At 48.9% G+C, this 20,143-nt stretch overlaps 1 protein-coding gene across 1 annotated transcript in view; it reads left to right on the top strand.

The window, feature by feature from the left end:
* The window catches only part of ABCF3 (ATP binding cassette subfamily F member 3), a 49,162-nt gene extending 30,636 nt beyond the window's left edge, over positions 1 to 18,526 (top strand). The window contains exons 14-21 of the mRNA XM_060242806.1: positions 411 to 487; positions 2,019 to 2,063; positions 5,480 to 5,612; positions 7,076 to 7,164; positions 9,681 to 9,772; positions 11,179 to 11,311; positions 15,203 to 15,290; positions 17,412 to 18,526. Coding sequence (XP_060098789.1) covers positions 411 to 487; positions 2,019 to 2,063; positions 5,480 to 5,612; positions 7,076 to 7,164; positions 9,681 to 9,772; positions 11,179 to 11,311; positions 15,203 to 15,290; positions 17,412 to 17,570 — 816 coding nt within the window. The 3' untranslated portion in view covers positions 17,571 to 18,526. The remainder of the gene's footprint in view (positions 1 to 410; positions 488 to 2,018; positions 2,064 to 5,479; positions 5,613 to 7,075; positions 7,165 to 9,680; positions 9,773 to 11,178; positions 11,312 to 15,202; positions 15,291 to 17,411) is intronic.
* The last annotated feature ends 1,617 nt before the right edge of the window (positions 18,527 to 20,143 follow it).

Raw genomic sequence — 20,143 nt, 5'->3', positions numbered from 1 at the left:
CTCTTTTAAAGCTGTTTATTCCTGTGCCCATCGCTATATCCTCCAGCAGCAAATTCCACATTTGAGTCACATTTCGTGTAAAACAGTATTTCCTTTTGTCCATCTTGAACCTACTACCCATTCATAGGAATGCCCTCAAACGCTAATATTTTGGGAGAGGGAGGATACGTTTTTCTTTTTCCACTCTCTCCACCCCCTGCATAATTTCATAAACCTCTGTCATGTCCTCCTTCCCTTAGTTGTCTCTCGTCTAAACTGAAAGCCCCAAACTTCTCAGCTTTTCCTGATAGGGGAACTCGGTCGCTCAGTGATCGTAACCATGTTTATTTTTAATACGTGTCTTTGGAGTCGAGCCCCTGCGGGAAACGTTCTCGCAGCTTGAAGAACCCCGGTCCCCTCTTTTCTCGTAGGTCTTCATCGACCGTTTCCGCTATAATGCCAACCGGGCATCTCAAGTCCAGAGCAAACTCAAGCTGCTGGAAAAACTGTGAGTTGGGTTATGTGTTTGGGGGGGGGGGGGCGGTGGGAAGAGAAGGGACAGTCCTGCTGGAGCTTGCTCGCGCACGTCTGTCTGGAAACGGAAAAACAATTAATTGTAGGATCTACAACTTGAATCGGGTGGCCAGAAGAAATGAGTGGTTCTTTGCACTGTGCAGGCCTCCGGTTGCTTTATCTCTCTCTGCAAGTCACCAACGTCAGTGTATAGATCCTGCTGGGTTTTTCCTCCATCTCCAGAGAACCAGTGCTTTGCAGGGGTTACAGAGTCTGACAAGGACCTGGGAGACCCAATCCCCAGTCTGCCCCTGGAAGTTCACTAAGTGAGCTTGGGTCAGTCACGCACACTCAGCCCGACTTGCCCTGCAAGGTAGTTGGGAGGATAAACTGGAGAAGGAAACGCCGTAAACTGCTTTGGGTCCCTCTTGGAATACACACAGTGGAGGTAGATAGAATGGTGCAGTGCTTTGTTCTCACGGCCCCTTTTTACACACCCACGAAAATGCTGGTTGCCACTTTGGAGTCAGTTGGCAATTTTTCCCCAGGCCAGTTTGGCGAGGGATCCTGGAGGTTTTTTGCTATCTTCTGGGCATGAAGCAGGAGTCACTGGGATGTATGTGTGTGGGGGAGGCAGTTTTGACGTTCCTGCATTGTGTAGGGCAGGGGTGGCCAACGGTAGCTCTCCAGATGTTTTTTTGCCTTCAACTCCCATCAGCCCCAGACAGCATGGCCAATGGCTGGGGCTGATGGGAGTTGTAGGCAAAAAAAGACCAGAGCTGGAGGGGCTTTATTCAGCCACCTCTCTGAATATCCTCCAGGCCCTCCGTGGGGGTCAGTCACCGTGGGGCACACACACTCACTTCAAAACACAAGCCTGAAGCCTTGAATGAGCTCTGAAGGTGGCTGAGGGAGCTTAGATTCTCGGCTGTTTTCAGCAGCTGCAGAAAGGCAGGAGCAGAGCTTTTTTTATTTTTTGTAGCAGGAACTTCTTTGCTTATTAGGCCACACCCCCTGATGGAGCCAATCCTCCTGAAGCTTACAGGAGGCCCTGTACTAAGCCCTGTAAGCTCTTGGAGGATTGGCTCCATCAGAGGGTGTGGCCTAATAGGCAAAGGAGTTCCTGCTACAAAAGAAAAGCCCTGAGCAGGAGACGTTTCAACATACACATGAACATATGAAGCTGCCTTCTACTGAATCAGACCCTCAAAGGTCCATCAAAGTCAGTATTGTCTACTCAGACTGGCAGCGGCTCTCCAGGATCTCAAGCTGAGGTTTTTCAAGCCTATTTGCCTGGACCCTTTTTTGTTGGAGATGCCAGGGATTGAACCTGGGACCTTCTGCTTCCCAAGCAGATGCTTTACCACTGAGCCACCGTCCCTCCCATTTGTCAGGGAGGTTTGAGAGGCTCCTGGCCTGAGGTTGTTCTCCATGTCTAAATGGCTGCGGGAAGAGGGGGCCCTCAGCCCTCGGAGGAAGTATCCCTTCCTCTTGCGATTAATTTGTTTCTGCCTTTTGTTTCTCAGTCCCAAGCTGAAGCCGGTGGACAAGGAATCCGAGGTGATCATGAAGTAAGTGTTTCTTAATCTGAAAGCGCACCTTCCATCTCTCGCTCTCTCTCCCCCCCACCCACCCACCAAGCGGACATGGAGGAGAGAACTGGTCCTCTCACTCCCATGCCTTGCGATGGGTATGTCAAAGCTTAGAGAGGGTGACTCAAAAACATAGGAAGTGTCCACTAAGACTGTTGCCTGGATCCCGCCCCTCTCCGGCTCTGCAGTCTTGAGATGAGGAAACACACTGTTGGCTCCTTGGCAGCTATTTCAAGAGGCAGTTTGTTCTTGCAAGCCCCGTGTGTTTGTTGGTGGAAACCAGCAGGCTTAAGCAGCAGCTTTAGCCAGCTGCATGTTTTGCTCAGCAAATGAGCCAGTTCGCATTTGTGTATCTAGAACGTAGACCAGAGTTGAAATCTGAGCGCAAAGCATGGGGTTACTGGTGGGATTGCTTACATTGGCATGTTCAAGATCCAGAGCAGCGTTCCCTCTAAGCTGAGTTAGTAGCTCACAGTTTTTTAGCCCCCCCGGCTCACACTTTTTTGTCTTAGCTCAGGATGAACTGCCCTGAGCCTGCTTCGGCGAGGAAAGCGGGATATAAAGCAAATAAACTAAACTAAACTAAAATGGCCCCGGAACAAACTTAATTTATGCCATGGCTCCCATCTGTAATGCCAGTAGCTTGCAAAGCAGAATTTTTGCTCGCAAGACCAATACTCCCTCTAAGCTGTAGAGTCTTGTGAGCAGAAATTCTACTTCGTGAACTGCTGGCGTTAAAGGTATGGACTACTGCATAAATTAGCTTGCTCTGAGCCATTTTTCCTGAGCTAAGACACAAATAGGTGGGCTGGAAGCTAAAAAACGGTGAGCTAGCTCACACTAACCCAGCTTAGAGGGAACACCGCACAAGACCCCACAGTTTAGAGGGAGTATTGACCAGGAGGCCACAAATTTTGCCTTGGCTCACTAGCCACGCCCATTATAGCAATCACCCCCTGCTTCTGAAAATCCCACAGGGCATACAGAGAATTTCTGAAACAGAAAGGTGCTTGGATGCCGGCACCGGCTATACTGGCGGTTGAGTACACAGAGAGATTAACCTGCACACCCTTCTTATTCGCCACTTCCTGCGGTGAAGCATCTCCTGGTTCTCTTCAACCTGTCGGATGAAAGCAGCATGATTTCTGGGACTGTACAGCAGTCCTCTTCTCCATTTGCCCGAGATGGGGGAGGGAAGGGAGACGTATATCTCCGGTGCACTGCCCGACTCTGGCTACTGTTGGTGACGAGAGGGTTAATGTAGCGTTAATGCTAAAAAGATGTAGCAACAATCCAGGAAGTCCCTGGATCACATCAGGTGTCTGTTACACACCCTGTAGGGGAGGCCTTGGGTGTGCCTTTTTGACGTTGTCTAGTAAGTAAGTAAATTTATTTTTGTATCCCGCCCTCCCCCGCCAAAGGCAGGCTCAGGGCGGCTCACAGACATGGAGCAACCATGATTTCAATAAAATACAAACAATACAAAAGACAGATTAAAATACAATTAAGTTACCGTTGTAAATTTGGTTAAAATTAGATAAAACGGCTGTTAAATGTTAATAGCTAAGGTGCTACAATTCACAGTCATATATGAGATGGCTAGAAATCAATTTAGCCGGGTTCTATCTTGAAAGCGAGCTGAAAGAGGGTGGTTTTGCAAGCCCTGCGGAACTGATTCAGGTCCCGCAGGGCTCGCACCACCTCCGGAAGTTGATTCCCCCATCGGGGGGCCATAGCTGAGAAGGCTTGCTCCCTCGTTATTTTCAATCTAGCCTCTCTTGGCCCAGGGATTTTTAAAATCAGCCTCAGTTCGCCCATCTGCAACACGGGGATAATAAAGCTAGCCTGTTTTACAAGACTGTGATAAAAGGTTACAGCAGGGACGCATGCAGGCTCTCAGACCTTCTGAAAGTGCTACGAGTGCTAATTGTTATAATGATGAATATTTTGAGTCCAGGAGAGCCAGTTTGGTGTAGTGGTTAAGTGTGCGGACTCTTATCTGGGAGAACCGGGTTTGATTCCCCACTCCTCCATTTGCACCTGCTGCAGTGGCCTTGGCTCAGCCATAGCTCTAATAGAGAGCCAGTTTGGTGTAGTGGTTAAGTGTGCGGACTCTTATCTGGGAGAACCGGGTTTGATTCCCCACTCCTCCACTTGCACCTGCTGGAATGGCCTTGGGTCAGCCATAGCTCTGGCAGAAGTTGTCCTTGAAAGGGCAGCTGCTGGGAGAGCCCTCTCCAGCCCCACCCACCTCACAGGGTGTCTGTTGTGGGGGAGGAAGGGAAAGGAGATTGTGAGCTGCTCTGAGACTCTTCGGAGTGGAGGGTGGGATATAAATCCAATATCTTCATCTACCTCACAGGATGTCTGTTGTGAGGGGAGGGGAAGGTAAAGGAGATTGTGAGCCGCTCTGAGACTCCTCGGAGTGGAAAGCGGGATATAAATCCAATATCTTCATCTACCTCACAGGGTGTCTGTTGTGGGGGAGGAAGGTAAAGGAGATTGTGAGCCGCTCTGAGACTCTTCGGAGTGGAGGGCGGGATATAAATCCAATATCTTCATCTACCTCACAGGGTGTCTGTTGTGGGGGGAGGGGAAGGGAAAGGAGATTGTGAGCCGCTCTGAGACTCTTCGGAGTGGAGGGCGGGATATAAATCCAATATCTTCATCTACCTCACAGGGTGTCTGTTGTGGGGGGAGGGGAAGGTAAAGGAGATTGTAAGCCGCTCTGAGACTCCTCGGAGTGGAAAGCAGGATATAAATCCAATATCTTCATCTACCTCACAGGGTGTCTGTTGTGGGGGAGGAAGGTAAAGGAGATTGTGAGCCGCTCTGAGACTCTTCGGAGTGGAGGGCGGGATATAAATCCAATATCTTCATCTACCTCACAGGGTGTCTGTTGTGGGGGGAGGGGAAGGGAAAGGAGATTGTGAGCCGCTCTGAGACTCTTTGGAGTGAAGGGCGGGATATAAATCAAATATCATCTTCTTCTTCTTCAGTGGCACCTTTAAGACCAACGCAGTTTCATTCCATATATATTTTGTGTGCATGGACGCTTGTTCAGATACAACGAAACGAGATGCCCTCCACCATTTCATATCGGTGGGGGGGACTGAGGAAGTCTCGTTTCACCGTTACCTGAAGAAGTGCGCGCGCGCAGGAAAGCTTATGCCTTAAATACAACCTTTGTTGGTCTTAAAGGTGCCGCTGGACTCAAACTTTGTTCTGCTGCTTCAGGCCCACACGGCTGCCCCACCTGGATCTGCTGAATATTCTGCTGAGGTGTAATGCTGAAGTACACTACATAGCATTGCTGTAATTTTCTATGCCCAGGAGCTGGGACTCTCTGTGCCACTCCCTCTTGCACCCAGCTTCTGTGTTCCTTCCTCCGACAGGTTCCCTGATGGCTTTGAGAAGTTTTCGCCTCCCATCTTGCAGCTGGATGAAGTGGACTTCTACTATGAGCCCGGTCACTACATCTTCCGCTGCCTCTCTGTCTCCGCCGACCTGGAGTCCCGCATCTGCGTGGTACAGAAATGGGGTTTGGGGGCAGGAATGGGCTGAAAAAAATGGCACTCAGCTGTGGGACTGGAAGGCTGATGGAATAGGATGGGGCTGGGATACCGGTTTAGTTCCAGGGATTCAAAATGGTTCTGGAGGCTAAAAATCTGTGAGCTAGCTCACGCTAACTCACCTTAGAGGGAACACTGCTCACCACCTAACGGTGCATAGCACTTCCAGCTTCCAGACAATCTCAGGATCTCCTGGCTAGTCTACACACAATGCTATACAGTAATTATTATTATTACCTGAGCTTCCATGAAACCGAGCTCATTTCCTTCAGATACAACAGGAAAAAGGCGATTGCCTTAACTTTACAATAGCTGGACAGGGAAGAATAGCAGTCCCATATGGTGAGAATTGCTGACCTCTGCTGATGCACTGTGAAAGCCAGTGTGGGGTAGTGGATAGAGTGTGGGACTACAGTCTCAAGAGACCCAGATTCGAATCCTCCCTCTGCCAGAGAAGATCAGTGGGTGACCTTAGGCCAGTCACATGCTCTCAACCTCATCTAGCTCAGCAGTTGTCATGAGGTTAAATTGAAGGAGTGGAGAAAGATATCAGCTGCTTTGGATGCTCACTGGGGAGAAAGGTGAATAAATAAATACCATAAATATAGAAAGGAGCAAGAGTCCTGTAAAACCTAACAAAATGTGCGACAGGGTATAAGTTTTCATGAGTTACGTTTGCTTCTTCTGATACAGCTAGAAGTCCATCTGTCCTACATTTTGGAAGGTGGGTGATTTCAGATGCTAACAGTAGCAGGTGAATGACAATAGTAGGTATGATTGGATGGCATGTGATACGCAGAGGGGTTGTGAAACCTTCATAATGAAAGGAAACCTAGGTCTTGATTCAGTCCAGAGAGATGTATTGTCTCAAGCTTCATTCATTATCAGTTGCAATTCAGCAGTCTCTCAATTCTTCAGAAGCGATCAGTGACTCATGAAAGGTAATACCTCGCCACAGATGTTTTCAGTCTTTAAGATGCTTTTGGACTCTCGCTGTTTGCTGCTGCTACAGACAGACTAACATGGCTACCTATCTTGATCTGTCTCCACAATGAATACAAATAAAACTATGCACTGTATACCCCAGGTTGCTTTCTCCCTCACTTGCGAAAATTCTCAGGCCAGTGACGGAGTTCTGGGGATGTCTCCTTCATGGTTAAGTGCGTGAACTCTTATCTAGGAGAACCAGGTTTGATTCTCCCCCCCCTCCACTTGCAGCTGCTGGAATGGCCTTGGGTCAGCCATAGCTCTCACAGAGGTTGTCCTTGAAAGGGCAGCTTCTGTCAGAGCTCTCTCAGCCCCACCTACCTCACAGGGTGTCTGTTGCAGGGGAGGAAGGTAAAGGAGACTGTAAGCCATTCTGAGATTCAGAGTGAAGAGTAGGCTATAAATCCAATATCATCATCATCTTTCATCTAGGTAGGGGAGAATGGAGCGGGAAAGTCCACAATGTTGAAGATCCTGATGGGAGACCTGGCACCTGTCCAAGGCATTAGGCATGCCCACAGGTACAAAGAGGGGGAGGTTTGGTGGAGCTGTTGAGGGGTGGGATGGGGAAAGCTGTAGGTTTGCTGTTAAGTTGTGAAAACAATCTTGATTCCTAATGGGTATCCAAGATGTGTCCTTCATCTGCTTGGCAGAAGCTGCCAGCATGGCCCTAGTGAAAGTATGAAGGGCGGAATTAGGCTCCTTCTGACGCTGCTGTTTTGGATTGCAGGAATTTCTTGGCTTTAATTAAGGAAAACAAGCTTCCAGTCCTTTTGGGAGCAGGGGGAAACCACCTCCAAAAATGTGGGTGCTTTTCATTAAAAGTTCGAGATTAGCAGAGCAGTCGGAGGGCAAATGTCAGAATTTCTGGGCTTTGCCAAGCACCCTCCCTTTTCATCTGCCCTAAAATTTTCTTAAATGACTTGTACTTGTAATGACCACCCCCCCCCCCCCCCCCCCCCGTCTCCAATTCCCTTCATTACTCTGGCCATTTTTGGAACCAAAAACCTGATCATTCTGAAGCTGAACCACAGTAGGGGAGTTCAGTAGGCATATGAAAAACCATATCTACTTTGCACAGTGTATTCCAGGTACCAAATTGACCTAATGGTACTTGGGGATCAGTCACGCATAATTCCAGGCCCCTACTTCATCCCATGTGTCAATAGCTAAAGCGCAGAGATAAGCCTCTGCTTGAGGGAACAGATCATAGAATCTTACAGTTGGAAGGGACCTACCTCCAGGGTCATCTAGTCCAATCTCTTGCACAATACAGGAAATTCACAAATACCTCCCCCCCACCACACAAACACACACACACCACAAGTGATTCCTTGCTCGAAGCCCAGAAGATGGCAAAAAACCCTGCAGGATCCCTGGCCAAACTGGCCTGGAGAAAATTGATTCCTGACCCCAAAGTGGTAATTGGCATTTAAGAACATAAGAGAAGCCATGTTGGATCAGGCCAATGGCCCATCCAGTCCAACACTCTGTGTCACACAGTGGCCAAAATACACACACACACACTGTGGCTAATAGCCACTGATGGACCTCTGCTCCATATTTTTATCTAAACCCCTCTTGAAGGTGGCCATGCTTGTGGCTGCCGCCACCTCCAGTGGCAGTGAATTCCACATGTTAATCACCCTTCGGGTGAAGAAGGACTTCCTTTTAGCCGTTCTAACCTGTCTGCTCAGCAATTTCATTGAATGCCCACGAGTTCTTGTATTGTGAGAAAGGGAGAAAAGTACCTCTTTCTCTACTTTCTCCATCCCATGTATTATCTTGTAAACCTCTATCATGTCACCCCGCAGTCGACGTTTCTCCAAGCTAAAGAGTCCCAAGCGTTTCAACCTTTCTTCATAGGGAAAGTGTTCCAGCCCTTTAATCATTCTAGTTGCCCTTTTCTGGACTTTCTCCAATGCTATAATATCCTTTTTGAGGTGTGGCGACCAGAACTGCACACAGTACTCCAAATGAGACCGCACCATCGATTTATACAGGGGCATTATGATACTGGCTGATTTGTTTTCAATTCCCTTCCTAATAATTCCCAGCATGGCGTTGGCCTTTTTTATTGCAAACGCACACTGTCTTGACATTTTCAGTGAGTTCTCTACCACGACCCCAAGATCTCTTTCTTGGTCAGTCTCTGCCAGTTCACACCCCTGGGCATGTAAGAAACAGCCATGAAAACGGAGCACTGATGCAACCCTTCCTGCCCTCCCTCGCGTAATCTCCCGCCCACCACCCTTTGTCAGAATTCCGAGGGTGCCCACAGACTCAAAAAAGGTTGGAGAGTTCCAGCATGCAGTAAAGGAAAGAGACTCAAGCAGTGCCGAGTGGGGGGAAGGATCTGGCAAGACTTGGTTTGTTGTCCAAGGCAGAGTAAACGCGTGAATTGTGGGTGTAACGTGCATCCTGAGGCACATCAGCTGAGAGCCAGTTTGGTGTAGTCCTTAAGAGTGGTGGACTCTAACCTGGAGAACCGGGTTCTATCCCCTTCTCCGCCACATGCAGCCAGCTGGGTGACTTTGGGCCCGTCACAGTTCTGTCAGAGCCCCGCCTGCCTCACAGGCAATGTTCCCTCTACGCTGCAGAGTTCTGTGAGCAAAAAATTCTACTTTGTGAGCTGCTGGTATTAAAGTTGTGAGCGGCTGGCATTAAAGTTGTGAACTACTGCATCTATTAGTGTGCTCTGGGGTCATCCTTCCTGAGCTAACACAAAAATGTGTGAGCTGGAAGCTAAAAAATCTGTGAGTTAGCTCGCGCTAACTCAGCTTAGAGGGAACACTGCTCACAGGGTGTCTGTTGCGGGCAGAAAAAGAAGGTGATTGTAAGCCTCTCCCAAGACTCCTTCGGGTACTGAAGGACGGGGTATACAACCAACTCTTCTTCCTCATCAGTCAGGCCCTATTTGCCTTTTGTTCTGGAGGGGGGACGTGGCACTTGGTCCTGCTGTAGAAGAAAAGGAGGAGGGCTGTTTTCTCCCTCAGCATTGTCAGCAACAGGAAGTTGTCTCTCCCTCTCTTGGCAGGAACCTCAAGATTGGCTATTTCAGCCAGCACCACGTCGATCAGCTCGACCTGGACATCAGCGCCACAGAGTTACTTGCCAAGAAGTTCCCAGGTGATCTTTCAGGGGGCTCCTGTGGGGGATGCAGGGTGAGAGACCTCAAGGTGGCTTGGCGGAGCCACCTGTGTGAGGGAGGCCCCATACTTCATGGCTGCTCTCTGGCAGAACTAGAAGCTGGGTGGTGAGCTTCGAGGCAGCCTTCATGCCCTTTGAACGGTTACAAAAACCAAACCTGTGTTCTGGGATGCTACAAATAGATTTGGATAATGGTTGAACGCATAATCACATACCACATTGCTGCATTCCCGATTAGACTAAAGTATACTAAGACGACTCCTATTTATGAACAATACAGTCTTGGAAATGAAAGTCCAAGCAAGTAGTGCATGAAATGAAGGATCCATTCCAGGAAGAAAGTTGTAGATGAATATTAAATATAGCGCACAACGTGACTTCCAGGTAAGTTCAACATTTCAGGATTAAACCCAGGGCTTTTTTTTTTTTTTGTAGAAAAAGCCCAGCAGGGGGCTGATTTGCATAGTAGGCCACACCCCCTGCCATCACCATTGTTTCACACAGGCCTTTTTTTGTATTAAAACCCCAGCAGGAGCTCATTTGCATATTAGGCCACACCGCCTGACACCAAGCCAGTTAGAACTGCATTCCTGTGCTTTTCTTTTTAGCGTTCTTGCTCAAAAAAAACTCTGATGAAACCCTTCTTCAGGAGTTGGAAGGGACCACCAGAGTCATCTAGTCCAACCCCCTGTCCAGTGCAGGAAATTCACAAATTTTGTTGTTCAATCACACAGTCGAGTCCGACTATACCTCCCCCTAAATTCGCAGGATCTTCATTGCTGTCAGATGGCCACTCAGCCTCTGCTTAAAAATCTACAAGGAAGGAGAGCCCACCACCTCCCAAGAAAGCCTGTTCCACTGAGGAATCGCTCTAACGGTCAGGAAGTTCTTCTGGATGTTGAGTTGGAAACTCTTCTGATTTAATTTCAACCTATTGGTTCTGGTCCAGCCTTCTGGGGCAATAGAAAACAATTCCACACCATCCTCAATATGACAGCCCTTTAAGTACTTGAAGATGGTGATCATATCACCTCTCGGCCTCCTCTCCAGGCTAAACATGCCCAGCTCCTTCAGCCTTTTTTCATAGGACTTGGTCTCCAGATCCCTCGCCATCTTCATCGCCCTCCTCTGGACCTGTTCCAGCAGAACTTTACATTTCTCCCTGTTAAAATTCATTTTATTGGTTTCAGCCCAGTTTTCCAGCCTTTCAGAATCATCCTGTATCCTGTCTCTGTCTTGTAATGTGTGATCCCCTTTGCTCTTGTCTCAATGCCACACCGCCATGCCAAGACTGAGCTGGCCACTGAGCTCAAGGGGCGCTAGGGTAGCAATCCAGTCCCCGATGCAGCGGGGCGGTGCTCTTACGCCTTCTTTCTGTGTTCCAGGGAAGACAGAGGAGGAGTACCGTCACCAGCTGGGATGCTACGGAGTGTCTGGAGAGCTCGCGGTTCGTCCCGTAGTCAGCCTTTCGGGAGGCCAGAAGAGCAGGGTGGCATTTGCCCAGATGACCATGCCCTGGTAATGGTGCTGTTCTTTCTCTTCTTTTCTCACTGGATGGGGGTGAACAAGCTGAAACGTAATCCTGACAAGACAGAGGTTCTCCGGGATAGCCGAAAGGCAGACAGGAGAGCTGGGTAGGGGGTTATACTTCCCTTGAACAGCCAGATTGGCAGCTTGTGCAAGCCAGTTTGGTGTAGTGGTTAAGTGTGCGAACTCTTACCTGGGAGAACCGGGTTTGATTTCCCCACTGCTCGACTTACAGCTGCCGGAATGGCCTTGGGTCAGCGATAGCTCTGGCTGAGTTGTCCTTGAAAGGGCAGCTGCTGTGAGAGCCCTCTCCAGCCCCACCCACCTCACAGGGTGTCTGTTGTGGGGGAGGAAGATATAGGAGATTGTAAGCCACTCTGATTCAGAGAGAAGGGTGGGGTATAAATCTGCAGTCATCTTCTTGGCACAGAGGGCTGTGGTGGTTTAGAGTGCTTTTGCCCAGTGGTGGCATCAGCTGCATCAGTCCTTGATTCAGTCGGATCTTGCCACAGTAATCCATGCCTTCGTTTACATTCAGACTGGATTACTGCAGTGCACTGTGCTTAGGGCTTCCCTTCAACGCTGCAGCTGGACAGCTGGTTGGGTCCAGCTACTAGGAGCAGGCAATCCCAACTGGAGGGGCCATTGGCCTGATCCAAAAGGGCTTCTCTTATGTTCTTCTGTGACACAGAGTGTTGGACTGGATGGGCCATTGGCCTGATCCAACAGGGCTTCTCTTATGTTCTTATGTGACACAGAGTGTTGGACTGGATGGGCCACTGGCCTGATCCAACATGGCTTCTCTTATGTTCTCATGTGACACAGAGTGTTGGACTGGATGGGCCACTGGCCTGATCCATCAGGGCTTCTCTTATGTTCTTATGTGACACAGAGTGTTGGACTGGAGGGGCCATTGGCCTGATCCAACATGGCTTCTCCTATGTTCTTATGTGACACAGAGTGTTGGGACTGGATGGGCCATTGGCCTGATCCAACAGGGCTTCTTCTGTGACACAGAGTGTTGGACTGGAGGGGCCATTGGCCTGATCCAACAGGGCTTCTCTTATGTTCTTATGTGACACAGAGTGTTGGACTGGATGGGCCATTGGCCTGATCCAACAGGGCTTCTCTTATGTTCTTCTGTGACACAGAGTGTTGGACTGGATGGGCCACTGGCCTGATCCAACATGGCTTCTCTTCTGTTCTTATGTGACACAGAGTGTTGGACTGGATGGGCCATTGGCCTGATCCAACATGGCTTCTCTTATGTTCTTATGTGACACAGAGTGTTGGACTGGATGGGCCATTGGCCTGATCCAACAGGGCTTCTCTTATGTGACACAGAGTGTTGGACTGGATGGGCCATTGGCCTGATCCAGCAGGGCTTCTCTTATGTTCTTATGTGACACAGAGTGTTGGACTGGATGGGCCATTGGCCTGATCCAACATGGCTTCTCTTATGTGACACAGAGTGTTGGACTGGATGGGCCATTGGCCTGATCCAACAGGGCTTCTCTTATGTTCTTATGTGACACAGAGTGTTGGACTGGAGGGGCCACTGGCCTGATCCAACATGGCTTCTCTTATGTTCTTATGTGACACAGAGTGTTGGACTGGATGGGCCATTGGCCTGATCCAACAGGGCTTCTCTTATGTTCTTATGTGACACAGAGTGTTGGACTGGATGGGCCATTGGCCTGATCCAACAGGGCTTCTCTTATGTTCTTATGTGACACAGTGTTGGACTGGATGGGCCACTGGCCTGATCCAACATGGCTTCTCTTGTGTTCTTATGTGACACAGAGTGTTGGACTGGAAGGGCCATTGGCCTGATCCAACATGGCTTCTCTTATGTTCTTATGTTGGACTGGAGGGGCCATTGGCCTGATCCAACAGGGCTTCTCTTATGTTCTTATGTGACACAGAGTGTTGGACTGGATGGGCCACTGGCCTGATCCAACATGGTTTCTCTTATGTTCTTATGACTGTGGGGCCAGGCCATGTGTGCCGTAGCGGAGATATAAACTTTTTAAAGGACACAGACAAACACAAAGATTTTGTTTAACTTAAAATAAAACATGCTTAAAACATTAGCACTCTTGCAGCATTTTGTTTATTGAACAGTCTCTGATAACTGACACCTCTTGCTCTGAGGAGCCTTGGCCAATAGAAGGAAGAGAGGCTTCTCTTATGTTATGTGCTTGTTCATACTGTTAATTTTTGCAAGTGGCTTGGAACATGAAAATTGGGGACTGTTATTAACCCCTCCATGAGGAAGGTTATTGAAACGAGCTAATCAGCTAGCAAGCTACGTTGGAGGTCCAACTATTGATTCTGACTTTTGCCACTTTGTGGGCTTTTTTTTTTTTTTTTTTTTGCACAAGCGCTTATTTGTATTGGATCACTGTGAGCTTCATCACCTTTAAAGATCTCTTGTAATGTAGCAACGCATATATATGCTTTAAGATTTCTGTACTTCAGACTGTGGCTCAGCGGTAGAGCATCTGCTTGGTAAGCAGAAGGTCCCAGGTTCAATCCCCGGCATCTCCCAACTAAAAAGGGTCCAGTCAAGTAGGCATAAAAAACCTCAGCTTGAGACCCTGAAAAGCCACTGCCAGTCTGAGTAGACAAGACTGACTTTGATGGACCTTTGAGGGTCTGATTCAGTATAAGGCAGCTTCATATGTTCATACTTACCATTGATATTGACCAAAACCTTGAGTATTAATATTTAAAGATAATGCCACCAGTAATTATTCATGGTCTTGTTCAGTTACTTCAATGTGTTACTGCTAGAGCAGGGATCCCCAAAGTGGGGCCCAGCAACACCATTCCTGGTGCACGCCAAGCATTTTAATAATAATAATAATAATAATACATTTATTTTTGTATCCCGCCCTCCCCTGCCAAAGGCAAGCTCAGGGCGGTTAACAAGGCATGGCAAGTACCATGGTTACAATAAAATACAATCATTGCTATAAAACAGTTAAGATAGATTAAGTTACATTCATAGATTAAGCTAAAAATTAAATACAACAGTAAACCATTATGATTTATCAATTAAGGTGCTACAATTCAGAGTATGTATAGGATGGCTAGCTGTCATATCCCGGGTTTCATCTTAAAAGCGAGCTGAAGGAAGGCGGTTTTGCAAGCCCTGCGAAACTGGTTTAGGTCTCGCAGGGCTCGCACCTCCTCTGGTAGTCGATTCCACCATTGGGGAGCCATTGTTGAGAAGGCTTGCTCCCTCGTTGTTTTCAATCCAGCCTCCCTTGGTCCAGGGATTTTTAAAAGATTTTGAGAGCTAGATCTCAGTGCTCTCTGAGGAACATATGGAGAGAGGCGGTCCCTAAGGTAGGCAGGTCCTCAGCCATATAGGGCTTTAAAGGTAATAACCAGCACCTTGTAGCGAACTCGGAACACAATTGGCAGCCAGTGCAGTTCCTGCAGCCGAGGCTGTACTTTAGAAAGTAGGAGGGCCCAGGCTGAAGCTTCTGGCCAGCAAGGCTTCTGATGGGCCGTCAAAGATTTGATTGGCTGTGCGGATTTTTTAAAAACGTCACTTTGGCAGGAGCTGCCCTTGCAGCAGAAGGATCTTCGCTCTGTGACTGAAGGTGTCCAGTGGCAGCCATCTTGCAGCTGGCTCCGCTGTTTGTGGCGGCCATCTTGCAGCCGGCTCTGCCATCTGTAGCGGCCATTTTGTGGCTCTGCCCACCAAGCTGCGTCAAAGTGCCAAAAGTTTCCACAGGCTCAAAAAGGGTGGGGGCCTCTGTGCTAGAGGCTGAGTATCTGTGAGCCGAGCTGCGCCTTTCGAGATGGGGTCCGGCATTCTTCCATGCAGACCCCCACGTTCAAGGAGTTCTCTCTCTGTCTTCCTTTCAGCCCCAACTTCTACATTCTGGACGAGCCGACAAACCACCTCGACATGGAGACCATCGAGGCCTTGGCCAAGGCGCTCAATAAATTCCGGGTAAATCTTCCCCCATTCAGCTCAGTGCGGATGGGGCTCACTTCCTACAGCTTCTGCACTGCTCTGCCCTGCCCTGCCCTGCCCTGTACCCTGCGGAGCTTTTAAGGGGGCCCCTCCCCCAGTGATGGTAGAGAGAGCAAAGCATTTTGCTTCTTTAGGCTATGCAGCAAGAAGGGACACCACCTCCCTTCCCCTTTTCAGCATCTGGAAATATTAGGGCTGATTGACACAAGGCTGAGAGCCGGTTTGGTGTGGTGGTTAAGAGCATGGACTCTAATCCGGGAGAACCAGGTTTGATTCCCCACTCCTCCTCCACATGCAGCCAGCTGGGCAACCTTGGGTCAGTCGCAGTTCTCTCAGAGCTCTCTCAGCCCCACCTACCTCAGAGGTTGTCTGTTGTAGGCAGGGGAAGGGAAAGGAGATTGTAAGCCGCTCTGAGAGTCTGTGAAAGGCAGGGTATAAATCAGGGGTGGCGAAACTGTGGCATGGGAGCCATAAGTGGCTTTTTCATGCTTACTGTATGGCTCTAGAAGCCCCCACTGCCCGGCTCAGATAAAGCATTTGTCTCTTTAAATCACTTTTCCAAGCCAAACCAGCTGGCAGCTTGGCGAATGCAGTTAAAGTTAAAGTTGTTTTCTTTTCACCTCTCCCTCCCTCCTCCATCTAGTTGCCTGCCTCCTTTCTTCCCTGTCTTGTGGCTCTCAAACATCTGATACTTATTCTATGTGACTCTTATGTTAAGCAAGTTTGGCTACCCCTGTTTCAAACTGTGGGAGATTGGATCCTATTTGAGAATCTCCATTATGCAATGGAAAGGAAAGGAAAGGTCCCCTGTGCAAGCACCAGTTGTTTCCGACTCTGGGGTGACGTTGCTCTCACAACATTTTCAGGGCAGACTTTTTTACGGGGTGGTTTGCCATTGCCTTTCCCAGTCTTTTACACTTCCCCCTCAGCAAGCTGGGTCCTCATTTTACCGACCTCGGAAAGATGGAAGGCTGAGTCAGCCTTGGGCCGGCTACCTGAATCCAGCTTCTGCCGGAATCGAACTCAGGTCGTGAGCAGAGTTCAGACCACAGTACTGCAGTACTGCTGCTTTACCACTCTTATACAGGGGACTCTAATGGTATTTTGATGGGGCATGAAATTTGTGAACTTACAATCATATTTAAGACCTGTTGAATATATTTGGAATTTATATTAACAGCTTGGTTGTGACACCGTGTGTATTTTTGTCGTGATAGCCCAGAACCTGGCCTAGGGGTGGCCAAACATGCTTAACGTACGAGCCACATAGAATAAACATCAGCTATTTAAGAGCCGCAAGACATGAACATCAGATGTTTGAGAGCTGCAAGACAGGAAGGCAGGCAAACAGATAGCGAAGAGAGGCTTGGCTTGGAGAAGTGATTTAAAGAGAGAAACGCCTTCTCCACGCTGGCCTGTGGGGTAGTTAGTGGGGGCTTGGAGAGCCACACAATATGTGTGAAAGAGCCCCATGTGGCTCCCAAGCCACAGTTTGGCCACCCCTGACTTAGCCTGTATTACATTTTCAACAAGTTTTATTAGTTTCAGAAAAAGACAGGGATGGGGAATGGGCAAGTAAAAAGCACAATACATTCCGGTATTATTTTGCATAGGAATACTTTCAAAAAGCTAAATTCTACAATAGTTTCTTTACATAAATTGTCCCCTATTATTTTGCCTGAACTGCACAGAATCCATTTTCAAATGTTATCGCATACCCCTTTTGTTAAAATTATCTAGTAATGTTGACAATTCCAGTAAAGATAAATTTTGCAATATAAAATACAGGGGGGGAAAGGAGGAAAAAAAATAAGTTCACATCAGAGAATCTTAAGAGTCTTGGTTGTCTAACCAAGCATAAAATTTCATCCAGTATTTTCTTACTTCTTCTTTAGATTTCCCAGCTCTGGCCTATATTACTAGGGCTCTATAATGCACAGTGGGTCAAACAAGAAGCCAGCAGCTGGTACCCATGGTAGGGAGGGGAGACCGATGGGTTACAAAGTCTTTCAGGGAAATGACGGAAGTACATGCAGGGCTGACCCCTCCAAGTTCACCAGCCCCAACCTGAAGCGCCCTTTGTCCGTCTCGTCCTAGGGTGGCCTGATCCTCGTTTCCCATGATGAGCGCTTCATCCGGCTGGTGTGCCAGGAGCTGTGGGTGTGCGGCAACGGCACTGTGCAGCGCATCGACGGCGGCTTCGACGAGTACAGAAACATCCTGCAGGAGCAGTTCCGGAAGGAGGGCTTTCTATAAAGCAGCTGCGCGGACTGCGCACGCGTGAGCTGGCTGGGAGCAGAGCAGGCTGCGCGGCGGCCCTCGTCCGACCTGGTGCCGCAGCGGGGACTTTGCCTACATCGCGTGAACATCAGCTGTGCAATCCCCGGCCGGGTGGACCCTTCCCTTGGAAACCAGCATCTTCTGCCGGGAGGGGTGTTGCGCAGAGGGGATTTGGAGGAGGAAAGCGAGTCTCCCTTTCCTGCTGCTGGATCGGTGCCACGTCTCTGCTGGGCAGGGGCCAAAGGACCAGCAGAGAGAGGGTCGGGAAGGGTTCCGGTGCTGCTTGAGTGGAGGGGGTGCGTGGGACCTCTGCTGCCAGCAATCCCTTTCCTTTCCGTGAGCCTGGTTGTAGAACGAAATCTGCCGCTGCGTTCAAAGAAGTAAAGAGAAGGTTTCTGAGTAAATGCAGCTCTGGGCTGCGCACTGGGACAGCTTCTCCAGGGGATGAGGCAAAAGTCTAAACCCAGCTTTGAAACGGTTGGGGGGGGGATCTCTTCTCTCCCCGGCCTGTTTTTCTGCAGTGAAGAGGTGCCAATCCAGATCCTCTTTAAGAGGAAGCATTTCCTGTCTTCGAGGCTTTGCCTTAAAGCTGCCCTGGTTCCCCCCCCCCACCCTCCTGCTCAAAAGGTGACACTTTTCTATTCAGAAAGGGGTCCCCCTCTTCCTCTTCACTTTCGACGGTGACCCCTAGAGGGGCAGGCATGATGTATACACGGCGGTGGGGGTTGGCCCTGCTTGCCTGCCCGGAAGATAGCAACCTCAGCCCTCTCTGTCGTTAGGGCCTCAGCCTAAGCTTCTATAGAAGCTGACCTGCATTACCCGCTCCGGTCTTCAAGGTCTAAACTCCACGCAGGACGACCGTTCTGCCCCAGCTGACGCACCCTGTCTCGGTGACGACGACAAATAAAAATGGTTTTACGTTGCAAGCAAAATGTTCAAGCGCTTGTTCATCTCTCGCCGCCTGTGGTGCAGCTGCTCTGTAAATAAAATGGGATCGCTCTGGCTGTGGAAGTTCTTCCCTTTCCTGTTTCCCAGTAAGCCAGCCTTTGCCTAAGTGAACAGCGTAGGACAGAGATCCGGAGGAACTACAGCGTCAAACTAGGATCTAGGGCAGGGGTGTCAAACTCGTGTTAGGAGGGACGGGATCTGCCGCAAATGGGGCTCTGCACGTCATAAAATGTAATGTGAGGTAGCGAAGATATAAACTTTATAAAGGACACGATCAAAATTAAAGATATTAAAGATGTTCTAGCCCACGGGATGGACAGTTGACACCCCGGGGAGGCCCAGGTTTGAATCCCTACTCTGCACTGGGTAACCTTGGGTCAGTCATTCATTCAGTCGAACCTACCTCATATGGATGTATGAAGCTGCCTTATACTGAATAGCCGCCCTGAGCCTGCTCCGGCGGGGAGGGCGGGATACAAATAAAATTATCTAATCTTATCTAAATTATCTAATCTGAATCAGACTTTCGGTCCATCAAAGTCAGTATTGTCTACTCAGACTGGCAGCGGCTCTCCAGGGTCTCAAGCTGAGGTTTTTCGAGCCTACTTGCCTGGACCCTTTTTAGTTGGGGATGCCGGGGATTGAACCAGGGACCTTCTGCTTCCCATGCAGATGCTCTACCACTGAGCCACCCTCCCTCATTCTCATGGTTGTGAGAATAAAAGAGAACTCTGTAAGCCTTCTTGGGTCCCCATGAGAAAGAAAGGTGGGGTGTGGATGAAATAATATTTAACTTCTCCCCACAAAATGCTCTGTAATGTCAAAAGAATCCCGTTTTCTGAGAGCAAAACTTTCTATCCCTAAATATTCTACCTTAAAAAAGCCAATGTGTCCATCTGAACAGATGCCATCATTATCTTGCTGAAGGTTTAGCTCACCAAACAAGCCTCCATTTTATTTCCACAGGGGCAGCAGCTCACAAGGGGGCAGGTCTCTGCCCAAGGCACCTTACAACTTAAAATGTAACGACAGAATTCCAAAACACCCACACAGAACCCACTGCAATCTGATCCACGTGCTAGGAGATGGCTAGCGGAGACAGCCTATTTCAATCAAGAGAGAGCTGCAGGTGTGCACAAGGACTGACTCGGGACTCAAAGGGACCTAAAATCGTTTCTGTGCCTTTCACCCTGCCCTGCGGCTCCTGGTTGATCCACCTGTTCTGGTACCCAGTCGGCCCTTGCTATGCCAAGCAGTGTTCCCTCTTAAGCTGAGGTAGCGGGAGCTAGCTTGCAGATTTTTAGCCTCCAGCTCACACGTTTTTGTCTCCGCTCAGGATAAAGGGCCTCAGCACACTAATTTATGCAGCAACTCACAACTTGAATGCCAGGAGCTCACCAAGTAGAATTTTTTGCTCACAAGTCTCTGCACTTAGAGGGAACACTGATGCCAAGCATTATGTGAAATTAACAAAAGGGGAAAAGTTGATAGCGATTTGCTGTGTTTAGGGAACATAAGAGGCTTGGCCGCCCTGTGGGGCATTTGTCCAAAACAGTATGACCAGTGGAAGTCTGTGCCACTGTAGAAGATGATGATGATAT

The sequence above is a fragment of the Heteronotia binoei genome, chromosome 6 (genome assembly GCF_032191835.1).
Source record: "Heteronotia binoei isolate CCM8104 ecotype False Entrance Well chromosome 6, APGP_CSIRO_Hbin_v1, whole genome shotgun sequence".
Taxonomy (NCBI): Eukaryota; Metazoa; Chordata; class Lepidosauria; order Squamata; family Gekkonidae; genus Heteronotia; species Heteronotia binoei.
Note: the sequence above shows the minus strand (reverse complement) of the source record. Positions and strands in the feature narration are given on the sequence as shown.